The sequence below is a fragment of the Branchiostoma belcheri genome, unplaced genomic scaffold (assembly GCF_001625305.1).
Source record: "Branchiostoma belcheri isolate BF01 breed outbred unplaced genomic scaffold, Haploidv18h27 scaffold19, whole genome shotgun sequence".
Lineage (NCBI taxonomy): Eukaryota > Metazoa > Chordata > Leptocardii > Amphioxiformes > Branchiostomatidae > Branchiostoma > Branchiostoma belcheri.
In genome coordinates, this window is record NW_017803379.1 from 232,334 (window position 1) to 251,659 (window position 19,326).

Below are 19,326 nucleotides of genomic sequence, written 5' to 3' on the forward strand. Positions count from 1 at the left end.
TGACACAGATCAGTCTTTATGAAGCGTATTTAAAGCGAAATCTGAAGTCATAAGATCCTCCGACTCCACCCTTGTACTTGCGCAGTGGTCTTGTCTGTAGATGTAATGCCCCGGGACGGTTTGCATACGGTTGTCTTGAGTCTCGGGGAAAGCCCTGCCCAGAGCGGTGATGGATAGCAACCAACGTGTGAAAGATAGATTTAATTAAGGCAGCTCTCCACGCTGCGTGGGCCACGGGACACCCCAGGCTCCGCCCCCCGTTCCGCCGCCTACCAAGCAGGGCTCAGTTCTCGTGACCACTTCATAGCAGTCGGACGCGTCTCCGCTGCGCTCCTCGCTCGAGCTTGCCTGGGAGTGTGCATGTGTGTTTTTCTTACACCAGGCTACAAGACGTTAGGACTACCTACCGCCGACGTGGTTCACAAGGATTTCTTCGAGGACTTTTCTTCTAGGAGGAGACATAACGTTGCCATCATCTGTCGGACTTCTTTCTTGGAGATCGGGTTCGTGTGTGAAGATTTCTTCAAGGCGTGTGCGTTTTTTTCTTCAAGGAGATATCGTTGAACCACGCGTGTGGATTTCTTCTCTGTAATTTCTATCTTCTACAGTCGGTTTGTGTACCAAAGGTTGGAAGCCGGCCACTTCTGAAACTTCGCCCGCGGAAAGAGCCACGACATTAAAAACCGAGCCGCTTTTTTTCTCTCTACCGGGCCCGTGAGTCAGATGTGAGGATATGTGTGTGCACTTCTCGCCAGCGGCCACATACCAGTGGGACAGGAGTACACGGTGAGATAGATTGCCTCCCCATTCAGCACTGTCGTTATCAGTACTCAGCACAGTGGAAACGCTATCTGTGTGGAACGGATTGAAACGGTTGTCGGTAGGTCCGGGCTCGCCTGCTTTCCTTATACACACGGCCGCTTTTTCAAAACGCTCAGTAAGGCATGTATGTAACGCTTTGGATGTGCGGAGAAACAGTTTCATTCAGAGCTAGCATTGGCTTGTAGGTTCGCGTTACGGAAAGCTTATTGAAGATTTACTCCTCGGACGTGAGCTATTGTAGCGGGAGGCTCGTCTGTTTACAGAAGGGACGGCTCCAGCTGGCCACTTTGTTTTGAGAAGAAACGGACTAAAAATCTGTGTCCGCAAAAATCGTGTTATTCTGACCGAGTGAAAGTGTTGTTTTTATCTTAGAAGACCACAATGGCCCCAGTACGGACGTTAAGTCTGTGGTTTTTCGTGCTGTGCGTTCTCACGGTGTGTGTCAGCGGGACTGAGGTGAGATACTCGGTATTGGAGGAAGAGCCGCCGAACACTTATATCGGGAACCTGGCGCGGGACTTGGGAGTGGTGGGCGCCGCTACGCCGCGGACTTTTGCGATCCTGTCCAACTCGTCCCAGTCGCGGGTGACAGTTGACGAGGTGACCGGCGTGCTGTCAACGGACGGGCGGATCGACCGGGACGTGCTGTGCCCGCGGGCGCAGGTCTGCGAGGTGGGGCTGGAAGTGGCCATGCTGCCAAAACAGTTCTTTCAGCTAATTCAAGTACGGATCACGGTGGAGGATCAGAACGACAACACGCCGCGCTTCCGCAGCAATCAGGTCACCTTAGATCTCTCGGAGGCGACCGCAGTGAACACCCGCGTGCCGCTCGACAGCGCTACGGATCTGGACTCGGAGCGGTTCTCCGTTCAGACTTACAGCCTGCAGACCACAGCCGACCACGCGCCGTTCGACATCAATATCTTCGATGGCGTGGACGGGAGTAAGAACGTGGAACTGGTGGTAGCGCAGGCCTTGGACCGGGAGACGAACCCCAAATACCGCCTCGTCCTCACCGCGTACGACGGCGGCAACCCGCGGCGCTACGACAGCCAAGTTCTGGAGGTCAACATCTTGGACACAAACGACAACAGCCCGGTCTTCGAGGAGGAGAGCTACTCAGTGGACATCATGGAAAACACGCCCGTCGGAACGCTTGTTTTGGATCTGAACGCTACCGATCCAGACGAGGGAACGAACGGAGAAGTTGTGTATTCTTTCAGTAACTCCATGTCAGACTCTCTTCTCGCGCTGTTCGCCTTGGACCCGATAACGGGCAGAATGACGACTAACGCCCCGTTAGACCGAGAGTCGGCGGCGGGGAGAGTTTTCCAGCTCACGGTGCAGGCCCGAGACAGGGGCGTCAACTCCGCACCAACCTTCGCGACGGTCCTCGTCAACGTCGGCGACACAAACGACAACGCGCCCCTGGTGACCCTGAACTTTGTCACCTCGTCCGAAGGGCCGGTATATCTCTCCGAAGACGTCCCGGTCGATACGTTTCTGGCGTATCTCATGGTCTCAGACCGAGATGGAGGGAGAAACGGGCGAGTGAACGTGACACTAGACGGCGCGAATAAACATTTCAGACTCAAAACTGTCCCGCAAGGTGACGGCCAGTACCTTATTGTCACGTCGGCAAAACTAGACAGAGAGACGTTACCGACGTACAACGTGACTGTCATAGCAAAAGACGCCGGGCGGCCGCCACGGGGTGTCCTACAAATCCTTCGATATCATCCTCATGGATGTGAGCGATAACGCGCCGGATTTTGGGACCGACCGGTTGGAGTTTGAGCTAGCGGAAGAAGGAGAAGCGGGGCACGTACGTGGGGACGGACCACCGCCACCGACCCGGACCAGGGAGCGAACGGCCAGGTCGTCTACTCCACCAGCGACGGCGACCAGACCGTCTACGTGGACCCAGAGAACGGTAACATCATCGTGAACGAGGTAATAGACCGGGAACTCCGTGAGGTTATCCAGTTTACCATGGTGGCGCGGGACGGAGGGGTGCCCTCCCGTATGGGGTCCGTACTTGTCACCATCAGGATTACGGACAAAAATGACAACGCTCCCGCCTTCACGGAACCCATGTACCCTTTCTACATCACCGAATCTGTAGCGGTGGGGACTTCTGTAGGTACTGTTGTATCCACTGATTTAGACATGGGAAGGAATGCCGAACGGCGGTACAGAATCATACAGGGGAACGAGGAGGGGAAATTCTCCATAAACCCGGAGAGTGGAGTCCTGTACACGGCAGACAAGCTGGATTATGAGCAGGTGAGACAATATGAGTTGATTGTTGAAGTTCGTGACAGGGGGGTGCCACAGATGAGTGACACTTGTTTGGTCAGGGTCTTTGTCCAAGACGAAAATGACAACAAACCTGAAATCACCTTCCCTAACGACAGGAGGAATGTAGTGTATGTGCCCCTCACCGCTCCGGTCGGTTACCTAGCAACCAGCATCCAGGCAGTGGATTGGGATGAGGGGCCGAATGGGGAACTGTCCTATTCTATCACTAATGGCAACCGTTTGGGCATTTTTGTCATCTCTGAGCTGGGGGATATCAGGACTGTGAAACTGATCAGGCCTGACTGGGCGGGGCTGTACACCCTGACTGTCATGGTAACAGACCATGGTGCCACGCCCACCTCGGCAACCACCCTCCTCAACATCTTCCTGAGTGACGCCGTTTATAACGGCTCCACTATGATTGGTGGGGACCTACTCCCAGCAAACGTTACAGACTGGAACAGGTTTAACATTGCCAACACCCGACCAAAAGACGACGGCTTCAGCATCCCGATCATCATCGTGATCGCGCTGAGCTGTGCTCTCGTTCTGCTGGTGTCCATCGTGGTCGTGGTCATCCTCAAATGCCGGCGCAGAAACAAAGACGAGAGGACGTACAACAACGCCGAAAAACAGGTGATGGCCTCGCAACAGAGGAACTCTGCAGGCAGAGGCAGCGGGAGGAAACGAAACACGAGTCACAGAGAAATTGTGGTGACTGTAAATGAGGCAGCGCATAAAATGGACTACAATGACATCATCAAAGAAGAACCCGACGGACAAGAGAGTTCAAGTCCGGGTTCGCTCACGGAAACCTCCCCGCCAGACTCGGAGTCCAAACTCCTTAAGAAGGACCCTCCAAAAGTTAAGAACCTGACAAAGAAGGAGCAGCCTGTAGGAGCGGAGAGCGAGACGGATGAGTCGGGATCAGGAGCAGAGCGGAAGGAAGGACCGGAGGCATCGTGTGAAGATGAGGTAAGACTTATGATTGTCCTTCTTTCAAGAAACTTCCCTTGAATACAGAGTTGTCGTGTATTGTAGACTAAGTAGGTTGTACTGACAGGTTTCTAGGACAGAGCATCTTCTTTGTTGTGGCTTGTTGTCAAATGGGACAAGGTTGTCAGCTCAGCCTTGGTGCCATCATAGTTAGTTAGTAGATATTTCAGTTTGCAAACTTGGTTCTAACTTAGATCAAACTTGTGAGAGGCATCACAGGAAATTAGCTCTTTTCCACCTCAAAGTCAGCCACACTCGTGTACTGAGCCAAGATGAGATTCAAAGAGCATCCTGCATAAAAATCCACATTTGATGCTCTGACAGCAGCTGACGGTTTACACCTTGGAACTTTCCCGCTCTCTTGTCTGCCCTGTCTGCTTTGACGTCTGGCTAATGGTCCATGCCAGCTTCCCTAACCCCCGGCCCTCGGCCTGGCGTTGTTATTGACTGCTTTCCGAACCATGGTTGACAGTTGTCTCCCGACTGGAGGTATAACGTCACGCCTTGCGAGTGCAGTAAATGTGCACAAGTCTCTGCCAAACGGTTTCCTGCGCTTAAGCTCGAGAGGGAAGAGATGAGAAGTGACAGCCGTATTGACAGTTTATTGCAGGGTTTTATATGGTCAGAAGTTGGTTGGTAGATCAGGTGTCATATGCAGTTTCTTGGTAACACTTCAGAGAATTCCCATTGATACTGGCAACTATCAGTAACTTGTCACCCTGCTAGGTTGGAAATACCAACTGAAGGAGAAATGCTGGGTGCAATATGCACTTTCTCACTTTCTCATCTTCTTTTTAAATTTCTCACTGACTGTGAGTGCACTGGATATTTGTATAAGGTTAAATATGTCTAAACATGTCTACACATGTCTAAAAAAAGTAAAACTAAAAACTTAATTTCAGATTCAGTAATGTTAGTGCTAGTAATTAGGTTTTAGGCCCTGCCCTGTGTGAGTCAGCATAATTATACAAGCCCACCAATATGTCTGTGTGATGCCGACAGGTAGTTATATCTTAATCTTAATGATGTACTATCTTTGTCATACTGTATGTATTTGTTAGTTGTTATGACAAAATTTTACCCATAATTTTTTCTAAATGAATCAGAGAGAGTAGAGTCCATTCTAAAACATTATTGCATGGTTTTGTGCAAAAATAACAGTTCTATAATCCACTTTTTGCCTAGCCCCAGGCTATATTCTTTCTCATATGCTTTGTATATATTATTTGCAGTATCCCCGCATCAGTTGTTATGGAAGCAGCAATCTGTGCTAAATGAGTTAGAGAAACTAAAACAATATTGCATGTTTTAAGAAAACAACACTTTTATCATCTATGGTCCACTTTTCAGCTAACCCCCAGGCTAATTGCCACCGACGCTGCCCTATTGTGATGTTTGTAAGTCCATTTGTCAGTTATTATGAGCAGAATATCTTTTAATCCTTTTTAAATTAAAGAGAGAAACAATAATATTACCTCACACCCTGTCTGTGGAGAAAACCTAATTAGACATAAGCCAGGCAAGTCCACTGGCGAGATTTACCCATTTAGCAAAACCACCCTCTGTGATAACTTGAGAATCTAAGCCACAAATAATTTAGATCTTTCTTTGTGATCTTGGCAGCAACAATGTTGAAAAAAAGAGCATTTGTGGCTGGAAATACCAGCTGTATAAGTAGGTTAGTGCAGGTGAAACTGGAGCTGTGCAGGTATTTCTGATGTCTACATACACCTAACCTGTACTAGTACTAGTAGTAGGCTCCTTTCTTTGCTCCCAAACTGCCCTCCTCCATTTACTTTGTAAATCCTTACATACAAATTAACAAGAGAGGTAAGATTTATGATGTGTTAGGAACATCTTATTGGACTATAAAGTTAAAGGGTATGAAAAAGCAAGTTAAACACTTGTCGAGGAAATTTTGAATGCAGAAGAAAGTATTTTGAGCCCTGGCATTGCATATCACCCTATAACCTTGCCCTCTCCCCCTAGGCAATACTTGCCCTTTTACTATCTATGATTTACTATGTATGGCAAAAGTACTCATGCTGCAAGCGTAATGGCTAACTTCAAAGTCAGGTTTGCTGAATGGACTCGTGGAAAGCTCCTACAGATAAGATAGAAGGGTAGTGAGGAGGTTCGGAGTGAGTCTGGGTCCAGGAAAAAATGCCGCTTTGATTCGAAAAGAGAAGATGCATCGTTTTCTGTGTTGTATTGCTGGGGTAAAATAGCCACTGGAGTTGATAAGACATCAGAAAATGGACCTGCAGGAATGAATTGGCCACGACTGTGGTGAAAGGGATAATGTGTGTCTCTTTTCAGTTTAGGACATGGTTCATTTCACATTACACTTTCCTGTATCTCTATCTGTATCTGTATCTGTATTCAGTGTCTGTTTCAAGCAGGATACATGGTGTAATGAATTAGCCTCACAAGAATGTGACAGGAGTGAGTGAGTTATGTCAAATGACTGCATCGTCTAAGCCATCCTTAGCCTGTATGTACAGTGTATAACTATGGATCCAAGCATACAAGTTGACTGAAAAAAACCCTTACTTTACTTGATAGCAATCTACCTGTACTACTAGTACTACCTCCGGTAGTACAGTTCCAGGAAATAATGAATTTGTAAACACCTTGGGTAGATAATACAGGAAGTTGTTGACTTGTCTGTTTCCTTTGTATTGTGATTGACCTCAAACACGTATCGACATCCTCTGGAATTCATGTATGTATGCTGTCAATGACGAACAGCCCAAAATGCAATTACACATCCACGAGTTATGATTAGTATCATCCCTCGCAATTTCTCTCCTATCCCAAACTGCTCTCATTTTCAGCGACACCAATGTATTTCCTTGGTTGTCAGATATGTCAAGGTGAAAATATAGCAAACAGACATCACAGAAGCAGAGGGCAGAGAGGAAAACTTTACTGTATTCTATCCATAAAATGTTATGCACCAAGGCATAAGCATCAGGATATGTTATCATTATATTTTTCCAGATAAGCGCCATATTGTTTTGAAAATCCGACAACCAATTATCAGATAAGCATGTTGTTTTAAAAGCCGAGAACAAAGAAATTAAATTGTTGTGGCCTAACCGATTAATCACTCATGACAGAACACAACAAAAGAAGACAGAGGGCCATCCTGGTTGTTAATTTTGCCTGTCTTTATCAAGGCCGTTGCAGGAAGATCCTGTCAATGTTAATTACGTTAGTCCGGCTTAGCGGTATTCCCAACGTGGTACACCAGGGTGGTACACCAGGGTGGGTTACGCCAGATCTTGTAGTGATTATTTAATGAGGTAATGTGGCACAAGTGATCATAATCAACTGGCTGGCATGTGAGGATTTTGCTATTTAGGCCACGCCAATTTGATTTGTCAGTTCTTGTTTCGAGGGAGGAAGATGAAAGAAATTGCAGCCACTACAAGGGAAACATGATTTATTAAGAATCATAAAAAATGTTTGTGGTTATCTTTAAAGTTAATTGACTTCTGAAGGAAGATGCCTCATATTGATTGGGAGAACTTTGGAAAATACTGGTGGAGAAAGCTGAAAAAGATAAAGCTTTTTACAATGCAAATTTCAGTTAAATAAAGAGACTCTTTTTCCACCTGTCACAGAATAAAACACATGGTTGTGTAAAAAGATTTATTCAGTAACTTACCAACCCGATGAAACTATTCCCAAATTTCAGTTATTTCTGAATCCGTTCATCTTGGAGTAAGTCATATTTCTGACAACCTTTTATGTGAAGTCTTGTAAATTCTAAATTTTTTTTTTTTTCCACGTTCTAGCTGACATTATTTTTGCACCAATGTCACGTATCCTCCATGGAACAGACTTATTGTTCAAATCATTTCTTACACTGAAATCTATCACGCTGCCGGAGCTAATGTTGGTAATAACACTAATACCAGACAGTATGGCTGACAGGTACATTACTCACCGAACATTGACTTTGCCAAAGGGCTAAGAGGTTGCAATTTTAGTAAGAGTCTCTCTTCTGTTGCTGCCTCCTAAGTGATATGTCTGCCCTTTGGTTTAGTGACCATTGCTTAGTAGAGTATAAGGCGCCACCAATTCATTTCCTTGGTGTTTGGACAGTTTTATAGTAAAAATCTACTTAAATATATTTATTCTACGACATTTACTCATTTTATATTGCTTTTTGAGTTCATCATTATTCTTTTTAACCTTTGTCATGCTGAAGTAACCCTTTGATACCAAATTTGTATTGATTATTGGGTTAGGCAGCAGGGAAAAGCAACTGAGAAGCAACTGAGAAGCAACAAACTGAACTGGCGTTGCCTGATGTATTATTGTAAAAAACCACTCATTGCAGAGAATGTGGGACACTTTGTCTTCCAATTCCACTGATTCCTAAAAAGAAGTCAACCTCCCTGAAAAAAGCATAGATGGTATTCTATATGGCTTACCATGATGCTTTCAAAATCATTATGTCTCAGCCTCGCTCCACCAGTAACAGTTTGTTCTTTGCCCAGTTGGGTGTCGACACCTTCGACGCCAGGAGGCGAAAGCTGACGCACTCTTTTGCGGCTCGCCTCCTGGCGTCCGGTAACGGCATCATCAGTTTGCTCTTACGCTCTGATGCCTTCCCCAGAAGTCAGTTCTGGCGTAGGTACTGCCAGCTGGTATGCAGACCTTAAATAGGCCCCGTTTCTTTTATCCCAGACACCGTATTTTTAAATTTATGTATTTTGTGTTGTCAACGTTGTATATGGGCTTTGCCTGAGTCAAACAATAAATAAATAAATATAGCAGTTCTTAGAATAGTCACTTGTTCCACTTGTCACCATTGTTAACTTGTACTGTCTATATACTTTTTCTATACATTGCTTCATGTTGCAATTAGCCCTCGGGCATAAACTTGCAAGTAAAACTATTGTGCATTGTAAGGAACCATAGCTATGGAAATTCTAGCTCTGCAAGTTCATGTTCATGTGCAGATCACGTATAACCTTAATCCCATTTCAGTCTGACTATAAGTCAGTTGGCCGTTCGACGCATACAGGATAAGAATCCATTTAAAATAGACTTCATACGAAGAACTACCTACATGTAGCTTCTACACCGATGGCATAAATCAACATTTATCTGACAGTTGCATTTTTTTGTGGGCGCAGGCTGGTTTGTCATAACAGGTTTGTTTGTTAACTTATTATAGACCGAATCATAACAATGCTGACCACCAGCATTGTAGGCATGTCAGTGTTCGAAATACCTGCCTGCAGTCTGCAATCTGCAGATAGATTTCAAAGATTGCAGAAGGAAAATTTACACAATCTGCAATTTTGCAGCAGGAAAAATTGGCACTTGGATTTAACGCTTTTGGCCCCAAGGACAGACAACACTTACTAGTATTACTGAAACAACAGGAGCTTCTTCACTAATTTACATCAACCTTGTCTTTACTTGTCTATCTTTTGTTTCCTTTTGGACTTCCAAAAATTTGTCTTCACTAATTTGCATATCAATCAATAGTTCATGCTTATAAACTTTCAAGATTGTAGTATAGAGGCTTGTGTATTTGCAGAAAGTATTTCCAAATTGCAGAACAAAATTTGGACTCTTCTGCAATATTGCAGAACACTAAAAAAAAGTATTTCGACCACTGCATGTGTTGGCAGTTGGTAATGTTACATCAAATGACCTGTCAGTCACACTAATCCAGGGCACATCTAACTTCCTAGTGTTGTCCTGCTACCTACTATATACTAGCTGACAATGAGTTCCACTCTACAATAGTTCTTGGTATCTGGGAAAAGGGCACACAATTTTTCCAAGAACTTTCATAATAGTGAAACTCATTGCTGATAAGTAACGTAGGGGTACGTACCCTCATATGTTAGGTTTGAGAGGTCCTTCAGTGTAATATAACCAGCTGCTGCCGTACGTACAGTGTATCTGTGAAGCTGGTGTGTTACACCAGAGGAAAGGATAAAGGGATTTTCTTGTGCACAACCAGCACTTCTCTCACCTTGCTTATGTTGCGATGTCTAACGTTATCAGACACGTTCCTGAGAGCTTTGAAAGAACAGTTACAGATAAGATATGTATGTGAGGTTTATATCCACGACCATGGTCGTGTGCTACATGCCTACAAACTGAAAGTCACCCTATCTTGTAGATACAGACACAGTAAATTTACACAGGTTTGCCTGAGTTTTATCGAGTGGACCATCCCAGTCTGTGAGAGTAGGGATCGGCCCAGCCTCCCTGTCCAGGTCTCGTCCCACTCGATGCACTCTCCGGCTTAACCCCCCGACCCACTGTCTTACTTAATATGGCTCCGCGTACGCTCAAATTTCCACCATTTTGCGCCGTAGATCAAAGGGCGATAGCAAAGTCGGCGGCGGTTTTGATCCACATTAGCGACATTGCGGGGAGGGAAAATTGATTTCGGATCAATGTCGCTCGCAATTCCGACCTCCCCCGGGATGTTGCCATGGCAACTTGGTTACACAAGAAGGATTTTGGAGCACGAAATTCTGGACTTTACGCATTCTCTTTGAAGTGTACAGGGAAGAGTATCCTGGTGGATATCTCAGAGGGAATCTGTTGATGGGTCATCAGGGTAGTGATCTGCCCCTTAGCTCTCCTCCCTGCCTGTGTGAGGTATGGAATCAATCATCCATTAGTTAGAGGCAGGGAAACCAATTCATTTCCTTGTTTCTTGTACATTTGGAAGCATAAATGTAAATCAGGAAACAGATGTGGTAAACAATTTCTCACTGTCTAGTGAAAGGGCTGCCAGAAGAAGTATGATTTAGTCAAGGTAGAAAATGGAGGACTGAGAGAAAAACTTCCATCTGTTTATTTACTACCTGAGACTGTCTATCAAAAGTACAGACTCTTGGAAGCATGATTTACTCAGAATAGAAAATAAAGGGCTGGGAGGAAAAGTTGCATCTGAGTATGTATTCACTGTGCCCAATTGTATCGACTTTCAGACTCCAGATTTTCCAGTTTTTGAATCCAAGAACCAACAAATAAAATTGGTGTTGCCTAATGCCGTAAAAGGTTCATTATCCTGAGGAGATGGGGACAGAAAATATCCCTGGTTTGATGTATCCGCAGGCATTACTCTGTAGTTACTGAATCCCAATCCCCCAAAGAATGGCTCCCAGACGCTGATTCGAAAATAACGGGACTACTAAGCCAAGTGTTAATGCGGAGGGTGTCATCAGAAATTGGGAATAACGCAGAAAGCATTTGGCTTAGCTTGAAATATTGATTAGGTTGTTGCCTGACCGATTTGCCCCTGGCTCAGAAAAATCCAGCCAGAAATATCCCCTCTGCCCAAAAGTTGCTCCTGGATTTTCCACTTGTCAGCATTTTTGGCTTTTAATCTAATCGAGTTAGGCAAAATACTTTTACTTTAATCACAAGTTTGTTTGCATGAAAGTCATTTGAAGTGTAAACATAATTGTGTATTGGATCAAAGTGCCATAAACTTCACAGTACATGCTTCAAGAGATTGGTTTAAATTTTGATTTGATGTAGAAAGTATGCTTGCCAGCATGTGCAATCTAACCTTTGAATAGAGAAATCATCGCCATAATATGGTAATGATACCTTTTATTCTTCCACAACCCTACATTCATTTTATGGTGATGCGGTTCAATTTCAAGCCTATTTGATGTAGACAGCTGGGATATAATGTCTCCTCTCAAAGTGCCAGAGATAAAGTGGAAGCCATTATCGATGAAATGGTTGTGGCCTCTTCATTAGGTAGCTTTAAACAAGGCGCAGAGGTTGTTATCATGTTATGCAGGGCCTCCAGGGCTCAACACTGGTGTGGGTAACACTGAAAATTACCTGCACCAGACAAATTTTACATTCAACACTCAGAAATTAGGTAGTATGGATCACACTGAAACTGTTCCAAAAATATAGCCATTATTTCTTTTATACTTCATAGGTAATAGCAGTCAAAATTATGCAGCAGATAAAAATCCACATCTGCCTACATGGCGGTATGTTTCAATCCAGTACATGGACCAGTGTAGGTGCAGGTAGACATCAGAAATACCTGCACAGCTCCAATGCACTAACCTGCATATGCAGGTGGTATTTTCAGCCCTGTAAGTCGATGTAATGTATGCCGATACCACCTGCTTCCTAAGCTGATGTGTCCTAAAAGCAATTATGCTAGTTTGCCAATACTGATACACAAAGTGTCACTGCTGGATGGCTGGTTAGGCGATTGATTTGCAGGATATGTTTTGAAAATATACTTAAATCTCTGTGTTTCTAGATACAGGAGCTGTTAGGGAGACTTCCCCCACAAGGCTACCATTTCCTTTGTTCCTTGTCATTCTAAAATAAAGATTAAGCAAGAGAAAAGCATCATGGAAGCATCAGGGACTAGGAAGAAAAATTGCATCTGACTGTATAGCTAATGTTCACTCCCTGATGAAACTGTGTGTACCAAAACATTGATGAATGATAGACATCCAGGTAGAACATTATCATGTAATACAAAGTAAATCAAGCAAATGGATGAATTCTCTGAGGAGTCAGACATTTCAGATGGCATCTGCTGTCATTTTAGTATGAAAGGTAATGTTACAGACTTTCCTATCAGATTCTATTTTCACGTTGACATTGTAGTTCAGCATTACAAATCTAAGAACCAACACGTGAGATTGGCATGGCCTGAGAAGTAGGTAGATGGCACCAGGGCATGTCTTCATGTCAACTCCCCTGTGTGTCTGTGTGGTGTAGGGAACAAAGACACTGTCAACACTGGCTTCACGCTGACACAGGTCTCCATTGATACGTTATTTTATGCAGAACTAATAGCAATGGAGGACGAATATCACTTTCTGATTGTATGTCTTAACCACATGAAACACATGTAGAATAACTTTTATTTTTGTAAAAATCTGCAACTTGACAGTGTTAACCTGCAGTCAACTTTATTTTCACCTTAAAATGTCCAAGAAACAAGGAAATGGATTGGCATGGCCTTGGAAAAATTACCAGAAGTGCAAAGATGCCATTACAGCAATGTTTTTGAATTGGTGGGGCGAACTTACTCATACTAGTGTCAACAACCTGCATCTCTCTAAAGTGTTGCAGTTACAATGTCACCATTGACCTTCCAGTTGGTTTTGCAATGTCACTACATTGACCTTCAACTTACAGGTTGCATGCTAGCGTTCCATGCCCTGCAACTGTAAAGGTCGGTAAAGGTCATCTTATGTTTATGGGGTGTTGAGAGTAGCCAATATGTAGTTGTCCCTTCACACTTCCACTTTCAAGTGCCTAGAAGACCGGAAAGTGCATTTGATTATCTTTCACTTTGCCACACTGAAGTTTCCCATGCCCATACATACGAGCTGATAAAGAGAGAGCATAAGGGCAGCCTGTGGTGAAAAATATGTATTTATCATTCAACAGGGCCAGAAAGTGCAGTCAATTATCACTTTCTTGTCCACACTGAGGTTTTCCTTACTCTTACATAAGATTCTAATAGAGATAGAACCATGAGAACCTTAATTATTTGAAGATAGCCTCTGATAAAAAATATACAGTATAGTTATCCATTAACACTTTCATCCTTGGTGTTGAGAGGACCGGAAAGATCACCTACTTAGGAGGGTTTCTCTGGACAACGTAACATTTAGGAAAGAATCAGAGAAACATAAGGACCTTAATCATGCTGAGGACAGCCTATGATAAAAATATGTAGTTACCTGTTCACACTTTAAAGTGGTTACAGGACTGGAAACAGCAGTCAGTTATCTCTTACTTGGCAAGTTTCTCTGTACATCTCTGATAAAGAGAGAAATATTAAGGACCTTAATCACGAGAACAGCCTGTGTTATAAAACCCGGGTTAGCGGGGTAGTTTAAGGTGAGAATGATGGATAGCATGGATAGATGTAGCTGCAACAGGCTTTGTGATTCGGCATGGCATGGGGTCGTGGAAGGACAGGACAGTTGGAATTTCGTGCATGTCTGGGTTTTTCCTGCATTGTGAGCTCCAGCAGTGAATCTTCATAGTCTGGTTCCCCAGTGGCTCCGCGCTGCTGCTGGGATATTGTTCAGGGTGAGAAAAGGGAGACCATGGCTGGCTGAAGCTTAATAGTATGAGAAAACGGGGGCAAAAAGGGCAGAAACGGTGTTCACTCTTCTGTAAAATCATGATTTACTTCCGTTCGCGGCAGGTGCTGTATAAAAACCAAGCGTTCTGTTTGCAAAAGGGCTGTGTTCTGTTTGCAGTTGTGTTAAGAGAGTGTTTTGTCTCCCTTTGTGTTGTATTTGTTTTTTACCTTTTCCCAGTTTGCGGACCGCTCTGTCGGTTCTGTGTAGGCTTTGATGCATGCCTGGCGGCCACTTCAGAACTGTTTGCGTGAGCTTCTGAAGCGTGTTCTCTGTAGATTGACCACTTTCTCCTGCCATTGTCTCAGGTAACTGAGCAGAAGACTGTGTGTTTTGGCCACACCAATGAAACTTCTTCATTCTCAGACTTAAGAAACAATCCTGAAATAGAAGACTAGAATGAAAACAGAGTCTGGAGAGAAAGTCTGCACCTTGGTACATACAGTTTCAACTTTTGAAAAAGTGAATTAGGAATAGAAACTGAGTCAGATTTTCTTGATCCTCTTTGTTTTCTCGGTGTCCTCTTGACCAACTTTTACTTAGAAATGTCTGAGAACCAAAGAGAGGAGGTGGTGTGGCCTTTGGTCATGCCATGGGAATGAAGAATCGGGCCTGATGCCATCCTGTACTCAAGAGGCCGGTGCAAAAGCACTTGAAGACTTGAGAATGCCCTAACTCAACTTCCCACCACCGTTCCATTGTGGCGATGTTTTCTTTATCGTTTGTTAAGAGGCCAAGTCCACATTTTTGTGTCAAGGGATGTCAAGTAGTCTGATGTCGCCAGGTTTAGGGAACTCAGGGTAGTTTACACACTGTTGTGGGACGAAAGCTTCAACTGAGAGACATTTTTGTGTGACTCAGTGTAAGGTGATGTGATGTGCTCTGGTGTCACCAAGTTTCTTCTCTGGGAACCAACATGAAGGCTATACCAATTCATGTTCTTGGTTCTTGCACACCTTTCAGTTAAAATAAGTCAATAAAACATAGTAAAAACAGAGGATTGGGACTTTGATTCTATTTTACTTCCTAAAATACATTGTAGAGTACCCTTAGAAGCATTTATACAATTTATTGATTAATTGAATATATTTGATATATATTGCATTTCAAACCTTTTGCAATAAAATTGATTGATTGATTGATTGATTGATTGATTGATTGATACAGACTTCCTCCCCAAGTATTTTCTTCATCTTGTTTCAGTTCAGAATTATGTTTTAAGAACCAAGAAAATGCATTAGTATGACCCAGAGTGCAGTAGTTTACACACTGCCAGGAGATGAGAGTTCGGTGGAGACTCAGATAATCCTTCTGTGTGGGTCCAGCTGGTGTCAACTTCAGATCAGGGACTAAACCTGGAATTTCCTGATCCTAGTGAATAATCTGATTAGCTGGTTATACCAAGTGCATAAGAGGTGAACGGGGTTACCAATCCCTCTAAATGCAAGGACAGAAGCTAATTTTGTGGCCTTTTTCCTGCATTCTACAGTCTTTCCTATACTCTATATTCCTGTACAGCACTGTACTCATTCGTGGTAGCAAAAGTTTGCGATTTGAGAATAATGGACATCTTCGTGGAACTATATGTATGTTTGCAGTGGTAAAAAAAAAGTCTGTGAATTATTTTTTTGCGGCAATGTTTGGGTACAGAAGTGACTGCGAAGTAGAGGTTAACAATAACATAAAGGCATAAATCTTTCTCAACCTAATTCTTTTGTTGTCTTGGTCCCATGTCTGGGTTTTCTCACCAATTATCTCTGTCAACATCACAGACAGAGAAGCAGGCCCAGTTTTTAAGCTTCTTAGAAACTTTCAGTCTCTTCAAGACATGTTTATGCAGCCCAGGAGGGCCAAGTGTTCTGTTTGTGTAGTTGGACTGTGAAGTCAGCTGCCTTCATAATCTTCCTCCCACTTGTTTGCCTTCCACTTCAGATACAAGAAGGCATTTGGACCTGTACATTTTGTCATCTCGAAGGAATCCATTAAGTTTTCTGAGTTGAAACTCATCAGAGTAGTTTGTGTTTAAAGCCAAGGTAGACAGTGAAGTCAGCTGCTTCCATAACGTTCTCCTGTGTTTGCCGTCCACTTCAGACACAATGAGGCAAAGGGACATGTTCAGTAGGGTTGAATTTTTATGTCTTAAGGAATTTGTGCAGTTTTATGACTTTAAACTCATCACTTTACAAGAGTGCAGTAGTTTGTTTACGGCTAAGGTAGACAGTGAAGTCAGCTGCCTTTCCATACGTTTGCCTTCCACTTGAGAACTAGACTAGGGGGACATGTTGGATTTTGCCATCTTAAAGGTGCAGTTTTCTGAGTTTAAACTCATTGCTTTACAAAAGTAGTTTGTTTACAGCTAAGATAGACAGTGAAGTCAGCTGCTTCCATGACCTTCCAGTATGTTTACAGAGTACTTCAGGGACAGGAAAGAGAGTGACACGTCTTAACAGCATTGGATCAACCATTTTAAAGGAATTTGTGCTGTTTTCCTTACGTCAGCCCACGACTTAACAGGTGTTAGGTTTACAAAGTAATGTCTTAAGTTCAACTTTATATATTTGGCACAACTTATCCCATTAAAGCAATACATGCATTACACTTATTACAAAGCTACATACGTACATGATTAAATGTCTACAGGCTTGTGAAATATGGGTGGAACTTCACCTCCAGTATTTGGAGTGTAGCTTATCAGAGCAGGCCAGGTGGGCAGCTTGTCTGTAGCAGGCTTACGGCCCAGTTGGCGTCTGTGCCTAAAAATACCTGTAAAAATAAGTAACAAGTGTCCTACTGTCTGTACAGGTTAGATACAGGAGCCAAAGACTTAGAAGTGAGGCAAGGACTACATGTATGTCATTATGTTGTTTGCTCATATTAATAACTTAAAAGTTTCTTGCAAATTCTTGCCCAGAGGCTAATTGCAAGAAACATGAAAAATATGAACAAATAATGAAAACCAATGTAACGTTCTAACTTGTTGGGTTTGACTTCTTTCTTTAAAATGGAGGGAAATGGTTTTTCTGTAAGGTGTGGATTCTGTGATGCTAGAGGAGAGTTTTCACTGTGTCTGTAAACAGGACAGGAAAGTTGCTGATTCTCTAGCCTTACTTTTTAAGAAGTAAGAATTCATATCAAAGGATATCTAGCTTTTCTCTGTTAAATTAAAGGTGGCAGTTGGAAAGAAATTTTATACAAAGAAAGTACTTGCCAAGAATTTGCTCTTTTAACCTTCTTGTTTTGTTTTTGTTCTTGAAATTAGAATCCAAACCTCAGGACTATTGTGTTTTTTGTTTGTTTTTCTTTGATTTTCACATCTAACAGCCAATTATAAGATTTTTCCTGAAATTCTATGGCTGGCTATGAGAAACAGGGGGCAGAAAGGGCATGAGGCTCGAGAAACAATGTTCAGTATTCTTTTATATTGTCTTTTTGTTTGTTTTTCTTTTCTATTAACTGCCAATTATAAGATTTTTGTTAGAATTCCTGAGCTTTAACAAGTTGTACTGGGAGACGAGGAATGTTACTCTTCATGTTAGCACATTCCAAGTCTTGTACCTGGGAGACGGGACATCAGAAGTACTCAATTTCGTTTCCGTTCTGGTTGCAGTCGGGAAGTATGGCCATATCTCGCAAACTACCATTACCTACGATAGGTCGCATCCGAGGAATGGTTTTCCGGGCTGTTAGTCGCCCTGATTGACGCACAGCGGAGGAAATTTACGGTGATGGGCACTTTTTTGTAATCCTGGCCCACCCCTCAGCATGTTACAGTTTCCGAAGAACAGAGACTTTTCAGCGCTGCGGTATGTTCTCACGCGGTCCTGCTGAATTCCAGAGTAATACCTAGCTGTTCCTCACGGCTCAGCTATGCAGTCAAGAAACATAAATCCTGGCTGCAGGGGATGTTCAGTAGGGATAGTCCTGCTCACAAATCATGTACAAAAGGCAAAAAGCCCAGTGGCAAAATAGCTCTTAGATAAGGCATTTCGGAAGTAGAAAACTCTTTGAATGAGCGGGGAATCCAACTCCAAAAGTTTGTTTCCATAATCTTTTTCTTTGTGCGTCATGATTCTCTAGTAGTAGTGGTACATGTAAATGGCTTGGTCAAGATAAAAACAGGCAGGAAAGAAAGTTGAATTCTGCACAGGGAGGTTATTTGCTAAATGTCGACATGGCTACCTCTTGACAGCTTTGAATAGTGTTTTATGGAATGGAGTGCAAGAGGATTTGCCATTATTTACAGGGTTACAGGAGCAGGCACTCCACTGGACCCAACTGTACACTAAAATATATGGTTCTTCTCTGGGGCTAGTCTGCATTTTGTGATATAAAGGCCCAGTGGTAGAGAGGAAACAGTTAATTTTCTTTGGACTAATGCATCCATGGATGTGTGTTCAATACAAGTCACTTTGAATTTGGAAGGTCAACATTTTAACTCGGTACTATATGTATAGCAAAGTTTCATATGACATTTGAAAGAGTATGCTTTATTCTAGAGTACAATATGATAGATATACAGTGGGCAACGACTGGTGATGATAGACCGTACCACACTACATACTGCAATAGTTAAATTATTTTATTTAAATACCTGAAAATACAGATAAAACTAGAAAGGCCAATATTTGCTTTGGAGCAAATACAGCGATGGGTTCACCACATTTTACGACATGGCAGGGAAAGAATGAGAAACACAAGGGAAAACAATGATTTACATTGATATAACTATAATATGAAGTAAAATACAACTAAAACAACATTTGGATAGCTATTCCCTACTTTATTGGTTAGGATTTTTAATTGCATAATGCAAACTGTTGATTTTCAAAATAAAAAAAAAAACGTCCATGCCCCGCATTCCAATGCTGGAGCAGGAAAGCTTGAAATACCTACCAAAACACTTGAATACAGACATACTGTCAGTATGGAAATGCTCTGTGCAGGTGTTAATCAAGTTAAATCCCAACAGCCAATCAGCAAGAAATGCTCTGTGCAGGTGGAAATGCTCTGTGCAGGTGTTAATCAAGTTAAATCCCAACAGCCAATCAGCAAGAAAGTNTAGAGGAAG

The 19,326-nt window shown here is 43.0% G+C and overlaps 1 protein-coding gene across 1 annotated transcript in view; it reads left to right on the plus strand.

The window, feature by feature from the left end:
* The first annotated feature begins 241 nt into the window (after positions 1 to 241).
* LOC109467991 (protocadherin-18-like) overlaps positions 242 to 19,326 on the plus strand; it is a 66,756-nt gene continuing 47,671 nt past the window's right edge. Inside the window, 3 exon segments of the mRNA XM_019766185.1 lie at positions 242 to 2,535; positions 2,537 to 2,644; positions 2,647 to 4,098. Coding sequence (XP_019621744.1) covers positions 1,204 to 2,535; positions 2,537 to 2,644; positions 2,647 to 4,098 — 2,892 coding nt within the window. The 5' untranslated portion in view covers positions 242 to 1,203.